The 19,613-nt window shown below is 37.8% G+C and overlaps 1 protein-coding gene and 1 pseudogene across 1 annotated transcript; both read left to right on the top strand.

The window, feature by feature from the left end:
- Positions 1–19,613, top strand: part of LOC122926009 — a 401,881-nt pseudogene that overhangs the window by 16,338 nt on the left and 365,930 nt on the right.
- On the top strand, positions 4,957–7,183 carry LOC122928295 (protocadherin gamma-B2-like). The gene is given in 2 exon segments (XM_044280999.1): positions 4,957–5,391; positions 5,394–7,183. Coding segments are annotated over 2 exon segments (2,031 nt in total). The 5' UTR covers positions 4,957–5,021; the 3' UTR covers positions 7,055–7,183.

Raw genomic sequence — 19,613 nt, 5'->3', positions numbered from 1 at the left:
CTTGCATATACCTGGCTTTTGGCATATAGCCTTTGTGTGTTGTTGTCTATTGTATGTCATAGATAATAGGAGTCCAAGACACATCCAGCTATCCTCTTAATGCTGGTTCCAAACCATTTTGATGGGGTTTCCATCAATTTCTAACCTTTTTTTGTGAACCAGACACCCTCTCTTCTTCAGAGTATGGGGCCCTGGTTTGATGCTCGGGTCTCCCATTGACTTTTATTATATTAAATTGTACTTGAGCACCCACAGTATTCGGCCAAGCACTCCAATGTGTAGAGCATAGCGATGCTCAAGCCGAAGAGCAGTTCAGCCGAGCATGCTTGCTTATTACTAGAATTGAAGTTTTCCTAAACTTCAGACCAAAATCCACTTCGAATGCTTTGCTAAACACTCTGTATGATGTATATGTACATGAATATGCGTTAAAGGGATAGCTGGAAAACCATCAACTCTGAACTCACTATAGCCAGGCACCACCAGAACTAGGGCCACAGGGGCTAGACAATCAATCTACAGGAAGTAAATGTAAACAAATAGTCATCACCCCTCACAGACCCCATATACCAGGACAGTATTACATTAAATTTTTTAACCCTAAACACTGCATTAGTGCATTCTTAAGCATGGGGGGATTATATGCCCCTGATTCCACTCATTCCCAGCTGTAAATAGCCACCGAACAGACAGACCTCCTGAAATTAACTTCCTGTAACAGCTTTTGTACCACCCTCCTTCTAGACACATAAACTATTGGACTTGTTTTAGCTCAGTGTCAGACGGGGGTTCACCACCAGAGGAAATTATTCTTGGGGCTCAACCTCTATATTATAAAAAATGTTGAATGGGTTTTGAATCAAAGATATAGACCCTCATGGCAAATGATTATCTCCAAAAGCAGCTCCAAATAAGTATTTTCTCCTGGACCTTTAAGGCCCATTATTATATTGTAGCTTCGACTGACCCACCAGAGAATTCTATGATACTCTGGTGGGCCACTCTGACCCTGTTTCAGCAGTATTCCTCTGCAGAGGTAAAACTGAAAAAACAACATAAAGCATTAAAAACATGTCAGGCACATGAAACCTAGCAAAATATTTTTTACCACTAGTAAAGTCCTAGTGGAACTCTATACCATCATATTCCAGTTCTTGATTTTTGACAGAACTGATTGGCATTTTCAAATCTTTGGCCATATTATTAAAGATGAAATACTATATGACATCATCATTTTTAAAACCAATTACAAAGCAACTAGAAGCAACCATGCATACACAGCATTGTTTTTGAATTGTTGCTTTGCATAGTATAGACTTTTGATCAATATGTGATGTTAAATGCTATAAAGGAATTTATTTATCAAGCTCCCTGTAGCAGAAAAAGGGTGCAAAAAGTTAAAACTTTTGTAAATGCTCTCTTTGGCTCAAATTTCACAACTTTTTGATGTTTTATGCCATGCTTGCTTACTCGGCCTGACAAATATAATATTGCTTGCATAAGAAAATCTGTATAATTTTTATCAGAACTCTATAGTATCTCTAACTGGTTATGATTTCTGGCACAAAAACCTGTGTCAAAATGTAAAATTTAGAGAGGCACACAAATGAATAACTTTGGTGAATCTTATGCCAGAAATGTAATTTTAAATAAATTCTGCATAAATTCTCAAATTCTTCTTACTGAAATCTATCAAGTAAGAGTAGGAGCCACGCTTACTCTTAGGCCTCTTTCACACGGGAGTCTTATTTTTGGCCCGGATAAGAGGCGGGTGCGTTGCGGGAAAATGCGCGATTTTTCTGCACGAGTGCAAAACATTCTAATGCGTTTTGCACTCGTGTGAGAAAAATCTCGCATGTTTGGTACCCTAACCCGAACTTCTTCACAGAAGTTCGGGCTTGGGATTGATGTTCTGAAGATTGTATTATTTTCCCTTATAACATGGTTAACTTTTTTATTTTTTTTAACCCCTCCAGCACTATTATACTATGCATTCTGTATTCAGAATGCTATTATTTTCCCTTATAACCATGTTATAAGGGAAAATAATACAGTGAATAGACTGTCACCTAGAACCCATGCGTGAAAATCGCACCGCATCCGCACTTGCTTGCGGATGCTTGCGATTTTCATGCAACCCCATTCATTTCTATGGGGCCTGCATTACGCGAAAAACGCAGAATATAGAACATGCTGCGATTTTCACGCAACGCATAAGTGATGCGTGAAAATCACCGCTCATGTGAACAGCCCCATAGAAATGAATGGGTCCGGATTAAGTGCGGGTGCAATGCGTTCAACTCACGCATCGCACCCGTGCGGAATACTCGCCCGTGTGAAAGGGGCCTTACTCTTATAGGGAACTCTGTCTAGGGCATTTTTAGGCATTAATGAAATTGTGTTCTTTTTTTGTTGTGGTTTTGAATTGTGTCCCACTGCTCTCGCCATTTTATTTTAAAATTAGTTTAGCTTAGCAAAGGGGATGGCCTTGCACATTCACAGTAATTTAGGTAAAAAAACTAGATTATTCCAGTAGACTTCTTAGTAAGGGTACTTTCACACTATCATTATTCTTTTCCGGCATTGAGTTCCATCCTAGGGGCTCAATACCGGAAAATAACTGATCAGTTTTATCCTAAAGCATTCTTAATGGAGAGCAATCCGTTCAGTATGCATCAAGATGTCTTCAGTTCAGACTTTTTGACTTTTCAGGACGGAGATAATACCACAGCATGCTGCGGTTTCATCTCCGTTCAAAATTCTGGAACACTTGCCGGAATGCCGGATCCGGCATTTTTTTCCCTTTGACATGCATTAATGCCGGATCTGGCCCTGATGGTTCTGCTACTGGAGTTTTATAGTGAGTACAAGTGCAGTGAGTTCATAGTGAGTACTACTGTAGAGGATTGCCATACTTTAATTAATATATACTTTAATATATGATATGATAATTTTATTCTGTAGGTTGATATGGTTATAGTGATACCAAATTTATATGGTGTTTTACTACTATGTTTTAGCATAAAAGCTCTATTGTGTTAAAAATATTTTCTATTTTGCATCGCTATATGCTAACATCTATAATATTAGCTTTTTTTTTTACTAATGTAGCTGTGTCAGGGCTTTTTATTGTAGGACGGGCTGTAGTTTTTATTGATATCAATTTTGAGTACATATGTCTTTTTGAACACTTTTTATACCAATTTTTAGAGGTGAGGTGGGCAAAAATTAAAATTCTGTCAGTGCTTTTTTTTTTTAAGTAGTTCATGCGGCATGTATGGTATGATAATTTTATTCTGTAGGTTGATACAGTTATGGTCATACCAAATTTATATAGTTTTTTATATGGTACTACTTTTTTGCCTAATATCGCTTTTATATTAAAAATAAATTGCCACATTTTTTGTTTTCTAAGATACTATAAGACACACCCTGGGTTTAGAAAATGTAAAAAAAAAAAAAATTTTAAGTCCTCTTTGAAGGCAAAGTGGTTTACTCATGTTTTACTGAATGGAAGGAGTCAAATTGAGGTCAATAACTTTAGGGTGTTGCAGGGGGGGGAACAATTTTGGTCAACCCCTATTACCCTTAGTGTGTCATCTGCTGACTATTGTATCAACCAGCTGTGATGCATGTAGTCACCTCATTAAAAGAACCTATCCAAATATATATGTCTCTTGTCATTGTTCTGTTATGTCCAGCCATGCTTCTCATTTGGCAACATTATTTTTAAGTTTTTTCTGCGACACACACACACACACACACACTCTTCTGGTATATACATAGCACTGCCATACACACACAGCCTTGCTAGACACAGATACAGCCCTGCAACACACACAGCTCTTCTATACACACATATAGCTCTGCTACACCTATACACCTCTGCTACCCTCATACAGTTCTGTCACTCACATACACCTCTGCTACACCAAAAAAGCAAAAAAATACAGTATATTTTGTATCACCGTATACTAACATCCAGAACATTTTTATTTTTTCACCAATGTAGCTGTGTAAGGGGTTAATTTTTGCAGGACGTGCTATAGTTTTTATTGGTATTGTGTTGGGATATTTATGACTTTTTGATCATTTTTATTCAAAATTTTTGGGAGGTGAGGTGACAAAAACAGCAATTCTGTCATAGTTTTTTAATCTTATTTCTAAGGCATTTACCACACGGTATTAGTAACATGATGCTTTTATATATCAGGTCATTACTGATGCAGCAATATCATTTATGCATAGTTTATTTTACTTTTAATCAATTATAAAGGAGTGAATATGGGAAATGGCAGTTTATTTTTATTTTTTTTACACTTTTTTTTATCAAGTCCCACTTAGATATTTAAGATCCATTGGGCCTGATGGCTATACAGTGCATTGCAATAGTCATCTAGTTTTTCACACTTAGCCTGATCACACCCTCAGGGTATCTCAAGCTTCGATACATGGCAAGCCTGGTAAGCTGAGATCCCTGGCATTGTGTAGCAGACGCAATCTCAGCACTGTTACCATATGTATAGACACAGTGACAGCTTGGTGTCATGCCGAGTATATTTATCAGTCATATAGCATTATGGGGTTAAAATTCTGATGAAGCAAAACAAATAATTATTATGCACAATGGTTCTGATATGGTCTGTAACATAAATGCTTCATGCAACCTACTGTATGTATGACAACAGTTGCTAATGATGAGGGTGATTAATTAATGCAATTAGTTTAATATCATAAGAAATACACCTATAAATATAGTATATTGATTATAACAGAAGTTGATTTTAGCCAGTTACTTGCAGTACCTCAATTTGAACTCTGAGTGCCGCCATCAGACTGTAGTATTTTCTGTTGTTGCTAAATAATGTAGCCTTACAGCACAGATCTCAGAAAATCCTGCTTTTTATTCTTTAATGCAACCAGAAATTTTCTTTACTCTTGTCGGCTTCTCAAGAATCCTTTGGACTCTTACAATTCTGTTTTCTTCTGAATTGTTAAACGAAGAACTTATATTTCTAGCAATGACACCTATAACAAGATACCTTGGGACACAACAGACTGTGATATGGCAAGTATTGTTCTGGTTTTCTTCATTAAGCATCCAGATTATCTCAGGTCAATTGCAATACTCAATACCTGAAGAAATGAAAAAGGGATCTGTAGTTGGGAATGTGGCAAAAGATCTTGGATTAAATGTTAAGGAACTTGTGCTTAGAAAATTTCAAATAGTTTCTTATGTTACAAAGCAATATTTCAGCATTGATATGGAAAATGGAGATTTAATTGTATCAGAGAGAATTGACAGAGAAATATTATGTGGAGCTAAACTGAGCTGCTTTCTAAACTTGGAAGCTGTGATTGAAAACCCTTTGACTTTTTACACAATCACGATAAAATCCAGGATTTAAATGATAATGCACCAACATTTTCTAAGAAATACTTTGATATTGGAATCAGTGAATCTGCTTTACCTGGAGTACATTTTCCATTAGGAAATGCAGAAGATCCAGATTTAGGCACCAATTCTATACAAAGTTATACTCTTATAGGTGATGGATACTTCCATATTGGAGAAAGAACTACGAAGGATGGAATAAAATATTCAGAAATTATACTAAAAAAATCTTTGGACAGAGAAAAGCAGAATTTCTATGAGTTAATTCTAACTGCTTTTGATGGGGGTGAACCACCTAAAACTGGCACCGCCATAATTAAGATCACTGTTCAAGATGCTAATGACAACTTTCCAGCTTTTATGAAAGATAATTATCAGATAAGTTTACTTGAGAGTGTTCCAATTGGTTTTCTGGTGGTCCACTTAAATGCAACTGATGCAGATGAAGGTACAAATGGCCTGATATCTTATTCCTTTAGCCATACCCCTAAAAATGCTAATCAAATATTCTCTATAGATTCCATAACAGGTGACATAAAGATAAAAGGTGGTCTAGACTATGAAACATCAGATAGCTATGAATTGACTGTAGAAGCTAAAGATGGTGGAGGTCATGTCACACATTGTAAGGTATTAATACAAGTGATTGATGTGAATGATAATGCCCCAGATATAACAGTTACCACTCTTTCAACAACCATTCCAGAAGATTCTCCACCTGGTACTGTCATAGCAATAATTAATATCCATGACATGGATTCGGGCATGAACGGAGAAGTTGTTTGTTTGAACTCAGATATAAAGGAATTTCAGCTGTTACCATCATCTAGTAACTATTATAAACTTGTAACTGCAGCTAGCATGGACCGAGAAAAGAATTCTGGATATAATGTTACAATTCAATGTATGGATAAAGGAACTCCTCCTCTGTCTACCAACAAAACCATTCAGTTAACTATTTCAGATGTGAATGACAATGTTCCAGTTTTTGAGAGAATGAACTACATTGTCTACATTATAGAAAATAATCAACCTGGTACTTCAATACAAAATATTTGCGCTTCAGATTTTGATCAAGGTGACAATGGGAAAATTACGTACAGCATTGTGAACAACAATATTGATAATATTCCAGTATCTTCATATGTTTCCATAAACTCAATGACTGGCATTCTCTATGCTCAGAGATCATTTGACTATGAACAGTTGCGGGAATTTCAGTTGCAGGTGATGGCTAAAGACAGTGGATCTCCTCCTCTAAGCAGTAATGTCACAGTGAGGATATGTATCATTGATAAGAATGATAATGCCCCTAAGATTCTCTACCCATCACCAGACACCGAGGGATCAGCATTATTTGAGTTTATTCCTCACTCTGCCGAGAAAGGTTATCTGGTCACCAAAGTGATTGCAGTGGATGCTGACTCTGGACACAATGCCTGGCTCTCCTATCACTTACTACAAGTTCTTGATTCATCTTTATTTGGAATTGGTCAACATACTGGTGAAATAAAGATTTTAAAAGATTTCCAAGATGTTGATAATTTAAGGCAAAAACTTGTGGTTTTGGTGAAGGATAATGGATCCCCATCACTGTCATCTACAGTTACTTTGAATTTAGTTGTGGCAGAGAATTTTCAGCAAGTATACCAGAGATAAGAAGACAACCAACAAATTCAGAGAAGACATCTGTCACTTTCTATCTAGTCATATCCATAGCTCTGATTTCTTGTCTATTTATTATAACTGTTATCATTACGGTAATTTTCAAATACAGAAAAGCCAACACCCCAACTACTTTTGGAGCATATAATAGAAATGTGTACCCTCAATTCACCCTGGGATGTCCTTCTGAGATCAGTGATACAAGTTTACCTTTTCCATTCTCATACGATGTGTGTGTGACTTTGGACTCAAAGCAAAATGAAATTGCTTATCTGAAACCAGTGCAGAACATTCCCACTGACAATCTCATAGACACAGATGATGCACCAACAGTAAATGACACTAATTTGCTTCCCAACAATACTGAACAGGTATTTAGACCCATTATTATTTTTAATGGTATATAATATTTATTTATAATTTTTTTTAATTATACTGTGCTGTACTGCAGCTAAATTGTAGTATGGGTTGCTTGTAAACATAATGGGGAAGATTTTGTTAACACCACTTGAGTGGCAATGAAAAGTAAATTATGGGGCATGCCATATTTGCATAATAATTTGAAACTATTTTTTATATTCTATAATATAGGGAAATAAAGGGAGTGGGGTTATAAGGAGGGCTAAAGCCTGTACAAATCACCAGGATTACTATAATTTATGCCAGAAAGTGATGTTAATTGTAGCTCAAGTATACGCCAGCCTCAATTTGCTTCTGGCACACAGGGAGCATCGGCGTCTTAGGCACATTTGACTGCAGCTCACAAGATATGTAGAAAAACCTCTTCCACTGACTTTCTCTAAATGCCTGTTTCAAGTAATTATTACAATGTATGTGTATATATATATATATATATATATATATATAATATATATATAGAGAGAGAGAGAGAGAGAGAGAGCGATATCTAGTAAACCTTTATGCGGTGAGAAGAGGCGTTCAAAGAATATACTTTATTAGGTTCAAAAATAAAACAAAAACAAGGTAATATATAGACATATATCGCCATGATCTTTTAGTACAGTGAATCAATTGCAATCCTTTATGTTGGCAAGGGTTTGACATAGAGTTAAGCGCACGTGTTGAGGTTCGATTCAGGTTAGCAAAATCTTTCTAAAAGTAAGATTCTGTCCCGAATCGGTTCGGGCTGAGCCAGATTGGCTCCAATTGTCTTAGAAGTTGATATATAACACCCTCTAGTCTCCTACCTCCCCATCCCCAAGCTTTTGAATGCAATTATAGCAATAGTAAATGATGTCTAAGGGACACTGACAGTCATACCGATGGGTAAACGTATATTTGAAGGAGTTAATATACAGCCTTTTTAAAAACACACTGTGTTGGTGCATATAATATGCTTTTTCATATTCCAAAGCTTCTAAAAAATGTCCCTTATCAGGGGCAGATAGTGTTTAAACACACATGGTGTTATGAGATAAAAAACATTTTTAAAAGTATCTCCTTCGGGGGGGGGCAAGCATCCAAAATATATGTCTTGACAGGGTCAGAATGCCTGCTCATACAACACGCACAAGTATTAATTGTCAGAAGAAAAAGTGGCTCATTGTGAATAAGCCTATATAAATGAGCTCTAATTGGGAGCAGCAGCAGTACCTGGAAAGGGTAAGATTATAAGAGGAATGTGGCCACAATAATAGCAGCAGCATATCATAGAGCATACAAGGCAGTAGATCGGCTGTATATGGGAAGTAGTAGTAGGTAGTGGTAGTAGTGGCAGATGCGTAGCGCTTATGGTGGTGGTAGCAGTAGTAAATTAGCAGCGAGGACCAGCAGCTGAGATGATAGTGGCAGCAACAGCCACATGGTAAATTTTGGCAGGCAGGCAGCAGCATGATGGAGGCAGCAGAAGCCATATGGGAGTGATTGTAGGCAGGCATCAGTGACATGATGGAGGCAACAGCTGCCTTATGAACATGATGGCAGTCCTGCCGCAGCAGTTTCATAATATTGGCAATGGCATAATGGAAGCAGCAGAAGCTGCACAAAAATGATAGAAGTCAGGCAACATGATGGTAGGCAGGACAGCAGGCAGGCAGCAGCAGAGTACCTTTAGCAAGGGCAGATCTATACATTGGCCTCAGCTGGAGCAGTATGAAAATCCTCCTGAATCCAGGCTTGGTTCATTTTGACAAAATCATGTTTTGAGACTGGCAGAGAATAACTTCATCCATTCGGGTGTTACCATGCCCCCTGTGGTGCTGAAAACCCTCTCCAAGATGACAGTACTGTGCCAGTTTAGGCCACCTTCCCAGAAATGCATGGGGTCAGGAAATATGGTTTGCGGCAGAGACAGGCCAGAGTGTAGGTCAGTCTGAACCTAGGTACTGTGGTGTAGTCTTCTAAGTTGGGAACACTAAACGGGCAGCTGCTACTGTGGCTTCTGCTAATTGTGATGGAGGGAGGGGAGGCTAAATATGTGGGGGATGTGTAGGGGCCTCTCTTTCAGACACGCTGGTGGCAGGCGTATGTTTGCTGAAAACTAACTGGCACAGTGTTTCCTGGTAATAACGTAATTTGGCTTCCGTTTCTTTGAGAGTAAAAAGATTCCCCCATGAATAATCTAAAAGCATGACTATCCATTAATCATTAGACTGCTTTATGTGAGTGATCTGCATGTCACTGCATGAGCAAGTGAGTGTACAGGTTGCCATTCTGGCCAACATGCATGAGGAACCATTTATTTTTATTTTTTTACTCCATCCCTTGTGAGACAATTGGGTTTCCTGGCCTGCCCATCATCATCATCCTCTTGCTCTTCCAATTCTGACTCCTCATTTTCCTCCAGTGGTAGCACGTCATCCTTATACTCCTCCTCCCCCATGGATCCCCAACAGCTATAGGGTGGACAACAAGATTAGTTAACTGTTATTCTTCCTCCTTCATCACCACCTATTGCATTAGCATTAGCGTTTGTTCTAAGATACACATAAGGGAAATGAGGTGCAACTGCAATATGAACGGCATGAGCTTCCCAACATGGAAGCAACACATGCTCCTTGCATTCATAGCTTTATGCTGCTCATACATGTTCAATGTTGAATTCCAGCAAGTTGGAACATTGTGGATTAAGCGGTGTAGCTGCAGACCATTCTGTCGCTGCAAGTCCAGGATAGTGTTCCTCACCACATGAGAATGGCTGAAAAGAGGGTCAGTCTCCTGGACATTGCCAGTACCTTGTGCAAGCCACTGCAGTGTTTTAAATGACCATGCAAGAAGCATGTGTTATTTCCAGGTTCAGGGTGGCCAGGATGTTGTGGCCATTGTCACTGACCGCCTTGCCCAGCTGGATGTTTGCTGCTTAATGTACTTTGGCATAGCAACTGCTTGCTTGTGTAGCTAATCTCGCCCAGGCCGATCAGCTGCAACATCTCACTGCAACACCTCACTTAAAACATGAAAGGAAGGAAGGAGAGTGGTATTGACTCTGTGACTGGCAGTGACTACACCATGAGCAACGTATTGTAAGACACATGTATGCTATTTCCCCAAACTTAAGCCAAGTGCAGTAAAATGGTGCTGGGCACTGTTTTAATGTTTTAGTCAAAAACTAACCTGAAAAGCTTCTGGTTTGGATGCTCGATTAAATTTTGTAACGTTCGTAACAAACCCATTTAGTTACAAACTGGTTTGTTCATCTCTAGTTTGAGAAATAAGTTATTAAAATTACATATCTAGTTAAATAACTTGAATTTTTGGAAGGTAGATATCTACTAATGCCATATACAGTATATACAGCGGGATGCAAAAGTTTGGGCAACCTTGTTAATCGTCATGATTTTCCCTTATAAATCGTTGGTTGTTACGATAAAAGATGTCAGTTAAATATACCATATAGGAGACACACGCAGTGATATTTGAGAATGTGAAATGAAGTTTATTGGATTTACAGCAAGTGTGCTATAATTGTTTAAACAAAATTAGGCAGGTGCATAAATTTGGACACCACAAAAAAGAAATGAAATCAATATTTAGTAGATCCTCCTTTTGCAGAATTTACAGCCTCTAAACGCTTCCTGTAGATTCCAATGAGAGTCTGGATTCTGGTTGAAGGTATTTTGGACTATTCCTCTTTACAAAACATCTTTAGTTCATTCCGGTTTGATGGCTTCCGAGCATGGACAGCTCTCTTTAAGTCACACCACAGATTTTCAATTATATTCAGGTCTAGGGACTGAGATGGCCATTCCAGAACGTTGTACTTGTTCCTCTGCATTAATGCCTTAGTGGATTTTGAGCAGTGTGTAGGGTCGTTGTCTTGTTGAAAGATCCAGCCCTGGCGCAGCTTCAGCTTTGTCACTGATCCCTGGACATTTGTCTCCAGAATCTGCTGATACTGAGTGGAATCCATGCGTCCCTCAACTTTGACAAGATTCCCAGTCCCTGCACTGGCCACACAGCCCCACAGCATGATGGAACCAAAACCATATTTTACTGTAGGTAGCAGGTGTTTTTCTTGGACTGCTGTGTTTTTTTCCTCCATGCATAACGCCCTTGTTATGCCCAAATAACTCAATTTTAGTTTCATCAGTCCACAGCACCTTATTCCAAAATGAAGCTGGCTTGTCCAAATGTGCTTTAGCCCACCTCAAGCGGCACTTTTTTTGCTGTGGGCGGAGAAAAGGCTTCCTCTGCATCACTCTCGCATACAACATCATCTTGTGTAAAGTGCGCCGAATGGTTGAACGATGCACAGTGACTCCATCTGCAGCAAGATGATTTTGTAGGTATTTGGTGCTGGTCTGTGGGTTGACTCTGACTGTTCTCACCATTCGTTGCTTCTGTCTATCCGAGATTTTTCTTGGTCTGCCACTTCGAGCCTTAACTTGAACTGAGCCTGTGGTCTTCCATTTCCTCAATATGTTCCTAACTGTGGACAGCTGAAATCTCTGAGACAGCTTTCTGTATCCTTCCCCTAAACCATGATGGTGAACAATCTTTGTCTTCAGGTCATTTGAGAGTTGTTTTGAGACCCCCATGTTGCTACTCTTCAGAGAAAATTAAAAGAAGAGAGAAACGTACAATTGACCCCCTTAAATACTCAGGGGTCACTGAGCTTACCAAGCCAATTTGAGTTCCAATAATTTGTTCTAAAGGTTTTGGAATCAATAAAATGACAACAGTGCCCACATTTATGAACCTGTCTAATTTTGTTTAAACAATTAAAGGCACGCTTTCTGTAAATCCAATAAACTTCATTTCTCTTCTCAAATATCACTGTGTGTGTCTCCTATATGATATATTTAACTGACATTTTTTATCGTAACAACCAACGATTTATACAGGAAAATCATGACGATTAACAAGGTTGCCCTAACTTTCGCATGCCACTGTATGTGTTCATTTTCTTGGAAAGCTACTGCGTCTCTCCCCAACCCCACATATATATGAATATATATGCCTAATTCTTATCTCCCCTGACTCCTGACATGTGGGGAGAGTCAGCAGCCCCATACACATTAGATTGTCAGCTTGTCTCACAAAAGTTGATGGGTTCAAGCAATGTGCATCTCCCCACTGCCAACAATATTGGGCAATTGAATTCAACTAGATCCTTTTTCCCTCAACATCAGCCATCTAAGAGGATTCAGAAGACCAATATACATGTAAAATGGTTGGTTGAACCCACTAAATTTGGCAGGTTTGGCAAATAGCCATCTAATGAATATAGCCAGCTTAACCCAAAAATAAGTTCAGAATAGTCTTAACAAGACTAAATAGACAATTCATCAGCTCTATCTGGTGTATGTAGCTATTTTGACTAGTACAATTTGTTTAAAATGTATATACTTACATAGAACTGAGAATTATCTAGGAAATTGTAGGCCTATAGGTTTAACTACTTGTCGGTAATTTGTGTCATCCTCTTGGAAATGGAACTAAATGTAGACGTTAATATCAGCCATTTTTTCTTTGAAGCGTTGTTCTTGCAAACTAACCTTATATGCTTAACTTAGGAGCTAAAAAGGACCTGTCACAAAAAAGTGCAAATGCAATCTGACAGCACCATGATGTAGAGAAGGAGAAGCAGAAGATATTGATATATATTTGGCAAAAGATTCAGTAAAACCTGTAATTTATACATTTATATCTCAGCTTTTTTTGTCTTCTATGAACAGCATTGGTACAGGAGGGAGATGTTATCAGTGATTGATGGCATTATGTGGATAAGTGTGCACAAGGATAGCTGTCAGTCACTGATAACTCCTCCTCCCTGTACCCATAGCACTTCACAGGGCTGCAGATGGAAATGTAAAAATTATAAGTTTTATTGAATCTTTTCCCTTAAAAAATTAAATAAAAAATAATATATATATATATATATATATATATATATATATATATATGCTCAGCTTCTCCTGCTCTATAACACGGTGCTTTCATTTTTGGTGACAGATCTTCTTTAATGAGACTCCACCTAGTTAAAGGGAATCTGTCACCAGTTTTATGCTGGTGGGTTCTAACTGCTCTAGTTCATGCCAACTGCAGGTACAGAAAATCAGGAGTTCATGAATATTCAGGACTCATTGGCATTCACTGAAAATACAGTACAAGATTTTTGCAAAATGGCTGATTTAATTCAAGAAAACGGCCAAGGGGGCCTGTCACTATTTTATTTTGCCCTTAGAACACCATAAAACTGGGGACAGATTCCCTTTAAGTGATATTGGATATGTTATTTATCTTGATCTTATCTTGTTTTTATAGCATTTGATACTGTTCCGCTTAAAGGGAACCTGTCACCGGGATTTAGTGTATAGAGCTGAGGACATGGGTTGCTAGATGACAGCTAGCACATCCGCAATGTCCAGTCCCCATAGCTCTGTGTGCTTTTATTGTGTAAAAAAAACGATTTGATACATATGCAAATTAACCTGAGATGAGTCCTGTCCCTGACTCATCTAACATACAGGACTCATCTCAGGTTAATTTGCATATGTATCAAATCGTTTTTTTTTTACACAATAAAAGCACACAGAGCTATGGGGACTGGACATTGCGGATGTGGTAGCGGCCATCTAACAACCCATGTCCCCAGCTCTATACACAACATCCCGGTGACAAGTTCCCTTTAAAAGGTTATTACATAGAATCAGAATGCTTGGACTACGGAAAAATTGGTGCAATTGAACAAATAACTGGCTCAAAGGTTTGAAAATGAAGGTTGTTATTAAGAAAACTTACAATTCAATATTCTGGCAAACTTTGCGTGTTCGCGATTCGCAGAACATGCGAACATATGGAGAAATTTGCGCCCACCATATTCTTTTACATTGTGAAGAACTTTGACCCATGACACATCCATCAGGTGGTACAGGACAGCCAATTGAGACGTTTCAGCACATGGACACACCCCTACCTTATACATAAAACTGATCTGGCTGCCATTTTACATTCAGTGTTTTGCCAGTGTAGGGAGAGGTTGCTGTGTGGAGCAGGGACAGGCTGTTAGGGAGACAAATCGCTAGCTAATAGGGCCACAAAAGTCATTTTAAGCACTAGTATAGGTGTGCTATCGATATGTGTGATACACAGAGGGGGTGCGATGAACTTATACTTTTATAATGAGTCAAAAACACATAGATCTATATAGGGGCCTAGGGGCTTACTAGGGCCATTTTATATAGGGTAAGGTTCCGGACGGGGTCGCTCTTATCAGGGCGGGTGGTCTGTGATTAGGCTATCAGGGCCAGAATAGGACCCCCCCCCCTGTAGGGCAATATCAGGGACAGTTCTTTGCCCACCCTGTCCTTCAATACCACATCATCATCTAGCCCAGGGATAGATGTTTTTTTGCTTTCCCTACTGGATTCATCGATGTGCACTGGAACTCCCCGGATTGTGGTAGGACATATGGTTTCCGATTTGGTGCCGCCGAGCACCTGATTTAGTGCCACCGAGCACTTGTTATTGCTTACCACATCTATGCTTTTTGCTTAACTTTAATAATTTAAGTTATTTTCATTTTGAGGGATATCTTTTCCATTCACACGTGCGCATAATGGGTCCGCATCCTTTCCGCAGTTTTGCGGAACGGGTGCAGACCTATTCATTTTCAATGGTGCCGGAATGTGCTGTCCGCCTCCACATTTGCGGATCCACATCCGCATTTGCGGATCCGCACTTCCGCATCTGTGCTTCCGTTTCCGCAAAAAAATAGAACATGTCCTATTCTTGTCCGCCATTGCAGACAAGATTAGGCATTTTCTATTACGGTGCTGGTAATGTGCGGTCCACAAATTGCAGAATGCACATTGCCCGTGTCCATGTTTTGCGGATCCGCAAAACACTTACGGACATGTAAATAGACCCTCATAGTAACGTTATTAAAGGTTGCGTGTTATCTTTATGTATATTCTAATGGATTGCCTTCCTTGTACAATGTTATAATATACTTTCTATGTGGGATCCGCTGCGAACTTGCGGTTTGCGAACATTTGATCGCGTTCGCGAACCGTTCCGGCAGATGTTCGTCCATCACTAATTCTGATTACTAGAAGAGGACAATACTATATTACAGATATGGATAAATTGGCTTGGGCAGAGAAATGGCTAATGAGATTTAAAAACAATGAATGTTGGGTCAAGGTGATCCTTTCATATTCAAGAAGTAAAAAAAAAATTGTGTGCTGTATGTTACAGAGGAGCTAAGCAGATTGATATAATTAAATGTGGGAGAATATTCATTATAATATATCTCATTGATTTATTTCCCTAACAGTGATAAGTGGCAGGGGCACTATTCGAATTCGCAATATTTTGCGAATATTTGGGCATTCTTCATATATTCGCAAATTCGAGAATTTGTGATCTTGTCATAATTTTCTTGATTGCGAGAATCGGCAATCCGAAAATTTGTGATAAAAAAGTTGCAACATGAAAATTCGTGATCAACACTACTCTTAAAGTCAAAGTTATTGCAGCCTTCTCATTGGCCCCCAAGAATGAAGCAGTGAGGGATCATGGGTACTTATGGAAAAAAAAAATGAATATTTGCAAATACGAAGATATAGCACTATATTCTAGATATTCGCGTGCCAATATTCGCAATAAAAATTTGCCATTAGAATATTCTCAATAAACACTATTCACTAATCATTCTGGAATTAGACATTCTACTCACTGGCATATACAGTATATGTGGATTAGAGATGAGTGAATTTCATATTTTGAAATTTGTTCATGATTCGTTTACTGGTAAAAGGTGAATTGCGTTGTGGATTCTGTTACCACAGACCATAACGCAATTCTATGATGGAATGCATAACGGATCCATTCCGTTTTCCGTTATGCATGGGAGTCCTCTCCTGCATAACGCAAACGGGACGGATCAGTTTTGTAGCCAATAGACTTCTATTATGACGGAATGAATAACAGAATGCTTCTAAAGGCATTCCGTTATGTATTCCATCATAGAATTGCGTTATGGTTCGTGGTAACGGAATCCATAACGCAATTCACCTTTTACCAATAAATGAAGCGTGAACGAATTTCATATTCTCATCGCTCATCTCTAATGTGGATGCAAATATTCAAACAGGAGGGGTGAGCTATAGATCATTAAATTATACCTACTATTTTCTTATAAAACTATAAGGTTTCTTATAAACGCTTGTCACCTTTATACCACATGTAAGGAAGCAGTCATCTATTTAAATATGATGCCTGCTCATAAGGACAGCGGGCTACATATCAGCTGGGTTTCTGTGGTTTTAAAAGCAGAGAATTGGGGGTAATGTATGGGATTGAGCCTGGTATATCCAATGCAGGCATTCAGGTGGCAGCACTCCATTCGAATATACTAAATTTACTGGTGGCAGCACTCCATTCGAATATACTAAATTTACCATTGTAATAATGAAAATCCATTACTGAAAAGAAATTGCAATCTTATGAATGGTGACTTAAAAAAGTAAAAAAACAAAAATAAATACAAAAAGGGTTTTAAATTTATCAAAAAATTACAGGCATTTCTCTATGAAAAACATTTACCAAAATTAAAATAAAATTAAATAAAAAATTAACCCTCACATAGATATAAAAAAAGAATATGGTCAGAATATGGGCAACGCAAACCCAAAAATGTTTTCAAAGTTATTTTTTCAGTATTAGAACATAAGAAAAACTATATAAATATTGAATTGTAATCGTATTGACCCAGTAAATAAAAGTTTTACCGCATGGGGAATGCCACAAAAACAATACCATAATGAATTGTGCTTGTTATACAATTCCATCTCATTTGGAATTTTTTCTACCTTTCCATTAGGCCTAGTTCACACGAACGTTTTTTTTGCGAGTGTACGGGCCCTTTTTCTTGTGTTCCGTATACGGTCTGTATACGGAACTATTCATTTCAATGGTTCCGCAAAAAAAGGAATGTGTTCCATATGCATTCCGTTTCCGTATTTCCGTTTTTCCGTTCCGTTGAAAGATAGAGCTTGTCCTATATTTGGCCGTAAATCACGGGTCGTGGCTCTATTCAAGTCAATGGGTCCGCAAAAAAAACTGAACACATATGGAAATGCATCCGTATGTCTTCCGTTTCCGTTCCGTTTTTTCTGAACCATCTATTGAAAATGTTACGGCCAGCCCAATTTTTTCTATGTAATTACTGTATACTGTACATGGCATACAGAAAAACGGAACGGAAAAACGGAAAGGAAACGGAAACACAACGGAACTCAAAAAACCGAACAACGGATCGCAAAAAACAATAAAAGCCATACGGTCGTGTGAACTAGGCCTTAGAGTGTATGCAGTATTTAATTGTGCCATTAGAAATTGCAACTTGTCTTAACAAAAAAAATAAAAAGCCATCATATTAACAGAAAACATAAAAAAAAGTTATGGCTCAGGAAAGGAAGGGGAGAGAAAAACAAAAATGCAAAAACTAAAAATCCACTAGCACTCAAGGGAGTATATCAGGTAAAATTGACATTTAAAAAAATTTGAAGATATTAGCAAACTAAACTGTATCAATTAGCGCCAGGAAGTTGCATCTGCAAAGGCAGGTAAGATCGCAGGTGATATCAAGAAGCAAAAATACCACATCACCACACAAATCACTTTTCAGGCCTTACGTGTAGTATTGTATGCCATTCAGGGCACAAAGAAATACATAGAAATATAGGGGCACCTGTATTAAGACTGACGTTTTAGACACCAGTCTTAATAAAGCCCCATAGCTGACGGATGATCCTACAAAGTTCTGAAGAAGAGCCTGCCTTTCCATAACTTCCAAATATAGGGGCACATCCAGCGCCAGTCTAAACCTAAGCCAGCTTCTTTGCTGTCTTACACTTAGACCATTTTCTATGCCTAAAACAGACGCAGAAAATGATGAATGAGACGGGCCGAAGCCCATCCTCTTTCCTGCCCACACCACGGCTACAATTTTAGAGCGCCACCATGTGCGCCTAAAATATGCCTAATATAGACATATTTCATTGTAATAAATAACTCCGATGGTGTTCAAATAAATGATAAAAATTGAGGTTCATTTTTTTGAACTGCGTAAGGACGACATGGTAAATGTGTATAAATGTGCATATATGATCTATTCACACCCATGACAGTAAAAGAGAGGATTTCATTATGCTGTCTACAGGAATTAAGGTTTCACCATCGTCATAAGAACAGGCATCTTAAAAGCACAGTGAGACTATGCCACAGGAAATCATAGTTAATTCTTTAAAATATTTTAAAAGGGTCTTGCAGCTTTGTTCAAAAGAATTGTTGTACATTCTGTACACTAGTTTGCTGGAGATATATAATTTGTTGATGCTACATAGTATTTTTTTAAACTTGGTTACTATATACATAAGTAAATGTAGTTAAGCTACAGTTCACATTACTACAGTTTATGTCACTTACAACCTTTAAAAATCCTTGCTAATTTTCTAAACAGGACTAATTAAGAACATATGTTAACATTAACAGAGAAATTGGATTCTATAATAAATATTCATTTTAAAAATCTTTGTAAAACGTGAAAAGAGCAGCTTGAGACCTGGGTGTAGCTTAATTTAAGTCAGGCAGAACAGGACTGCATGAAATAAACAATAACATAAAGCAATCATAGAAAATAGTTCACTAACACAATAGATAAAAACATTATATATAGACTAAGCACTCATTCTTATATGAATATCTAAGCAAATACTGGCTTACTTTTAACATATGTTAACGATTCTTTATACTGCAATCTTTATACTGTACATCTCTAATAGAATATTCCCTTTATCTGATAAAATACTTAACAATAATTAACAAATGCTTCTTTTTTGCTATTGAAACAAATGATATTTTTTCATATATATATATATATATATATATATATATATATATATATATATATCATAGATAGATATAATTATAATTATATAGGGTATATAAAAATATAAGTATAATATTCTTCACTGATGCTGCAATACCCTAAGCAGGCTCTAAGTGCCACTGTATGACTAAGTATTGAAGGTTTAAACTGTAAAGATCAGGATTACCTCTTTAAAGTCATCACATGATATTCTGC

This window comes from Bufo gargarizans, chromosome 2 (genome assembly GCF_014858855.1).
Source record: "Bufo gargarizans isolate SCDJY-AF-19 chromosome 2, ASM1485885v1, whole genome shotgun sequence".
In the NCBI taxonomy this organism is placed as follows: Eukaryota; Metazoa; Chordata; class Amphibia; order Anura; family Bufonidae; genus Bufo; species Bufo gargarizans.
This window is presented reverse-complemented; position numbering and strand designations above follow the sequence as displayed.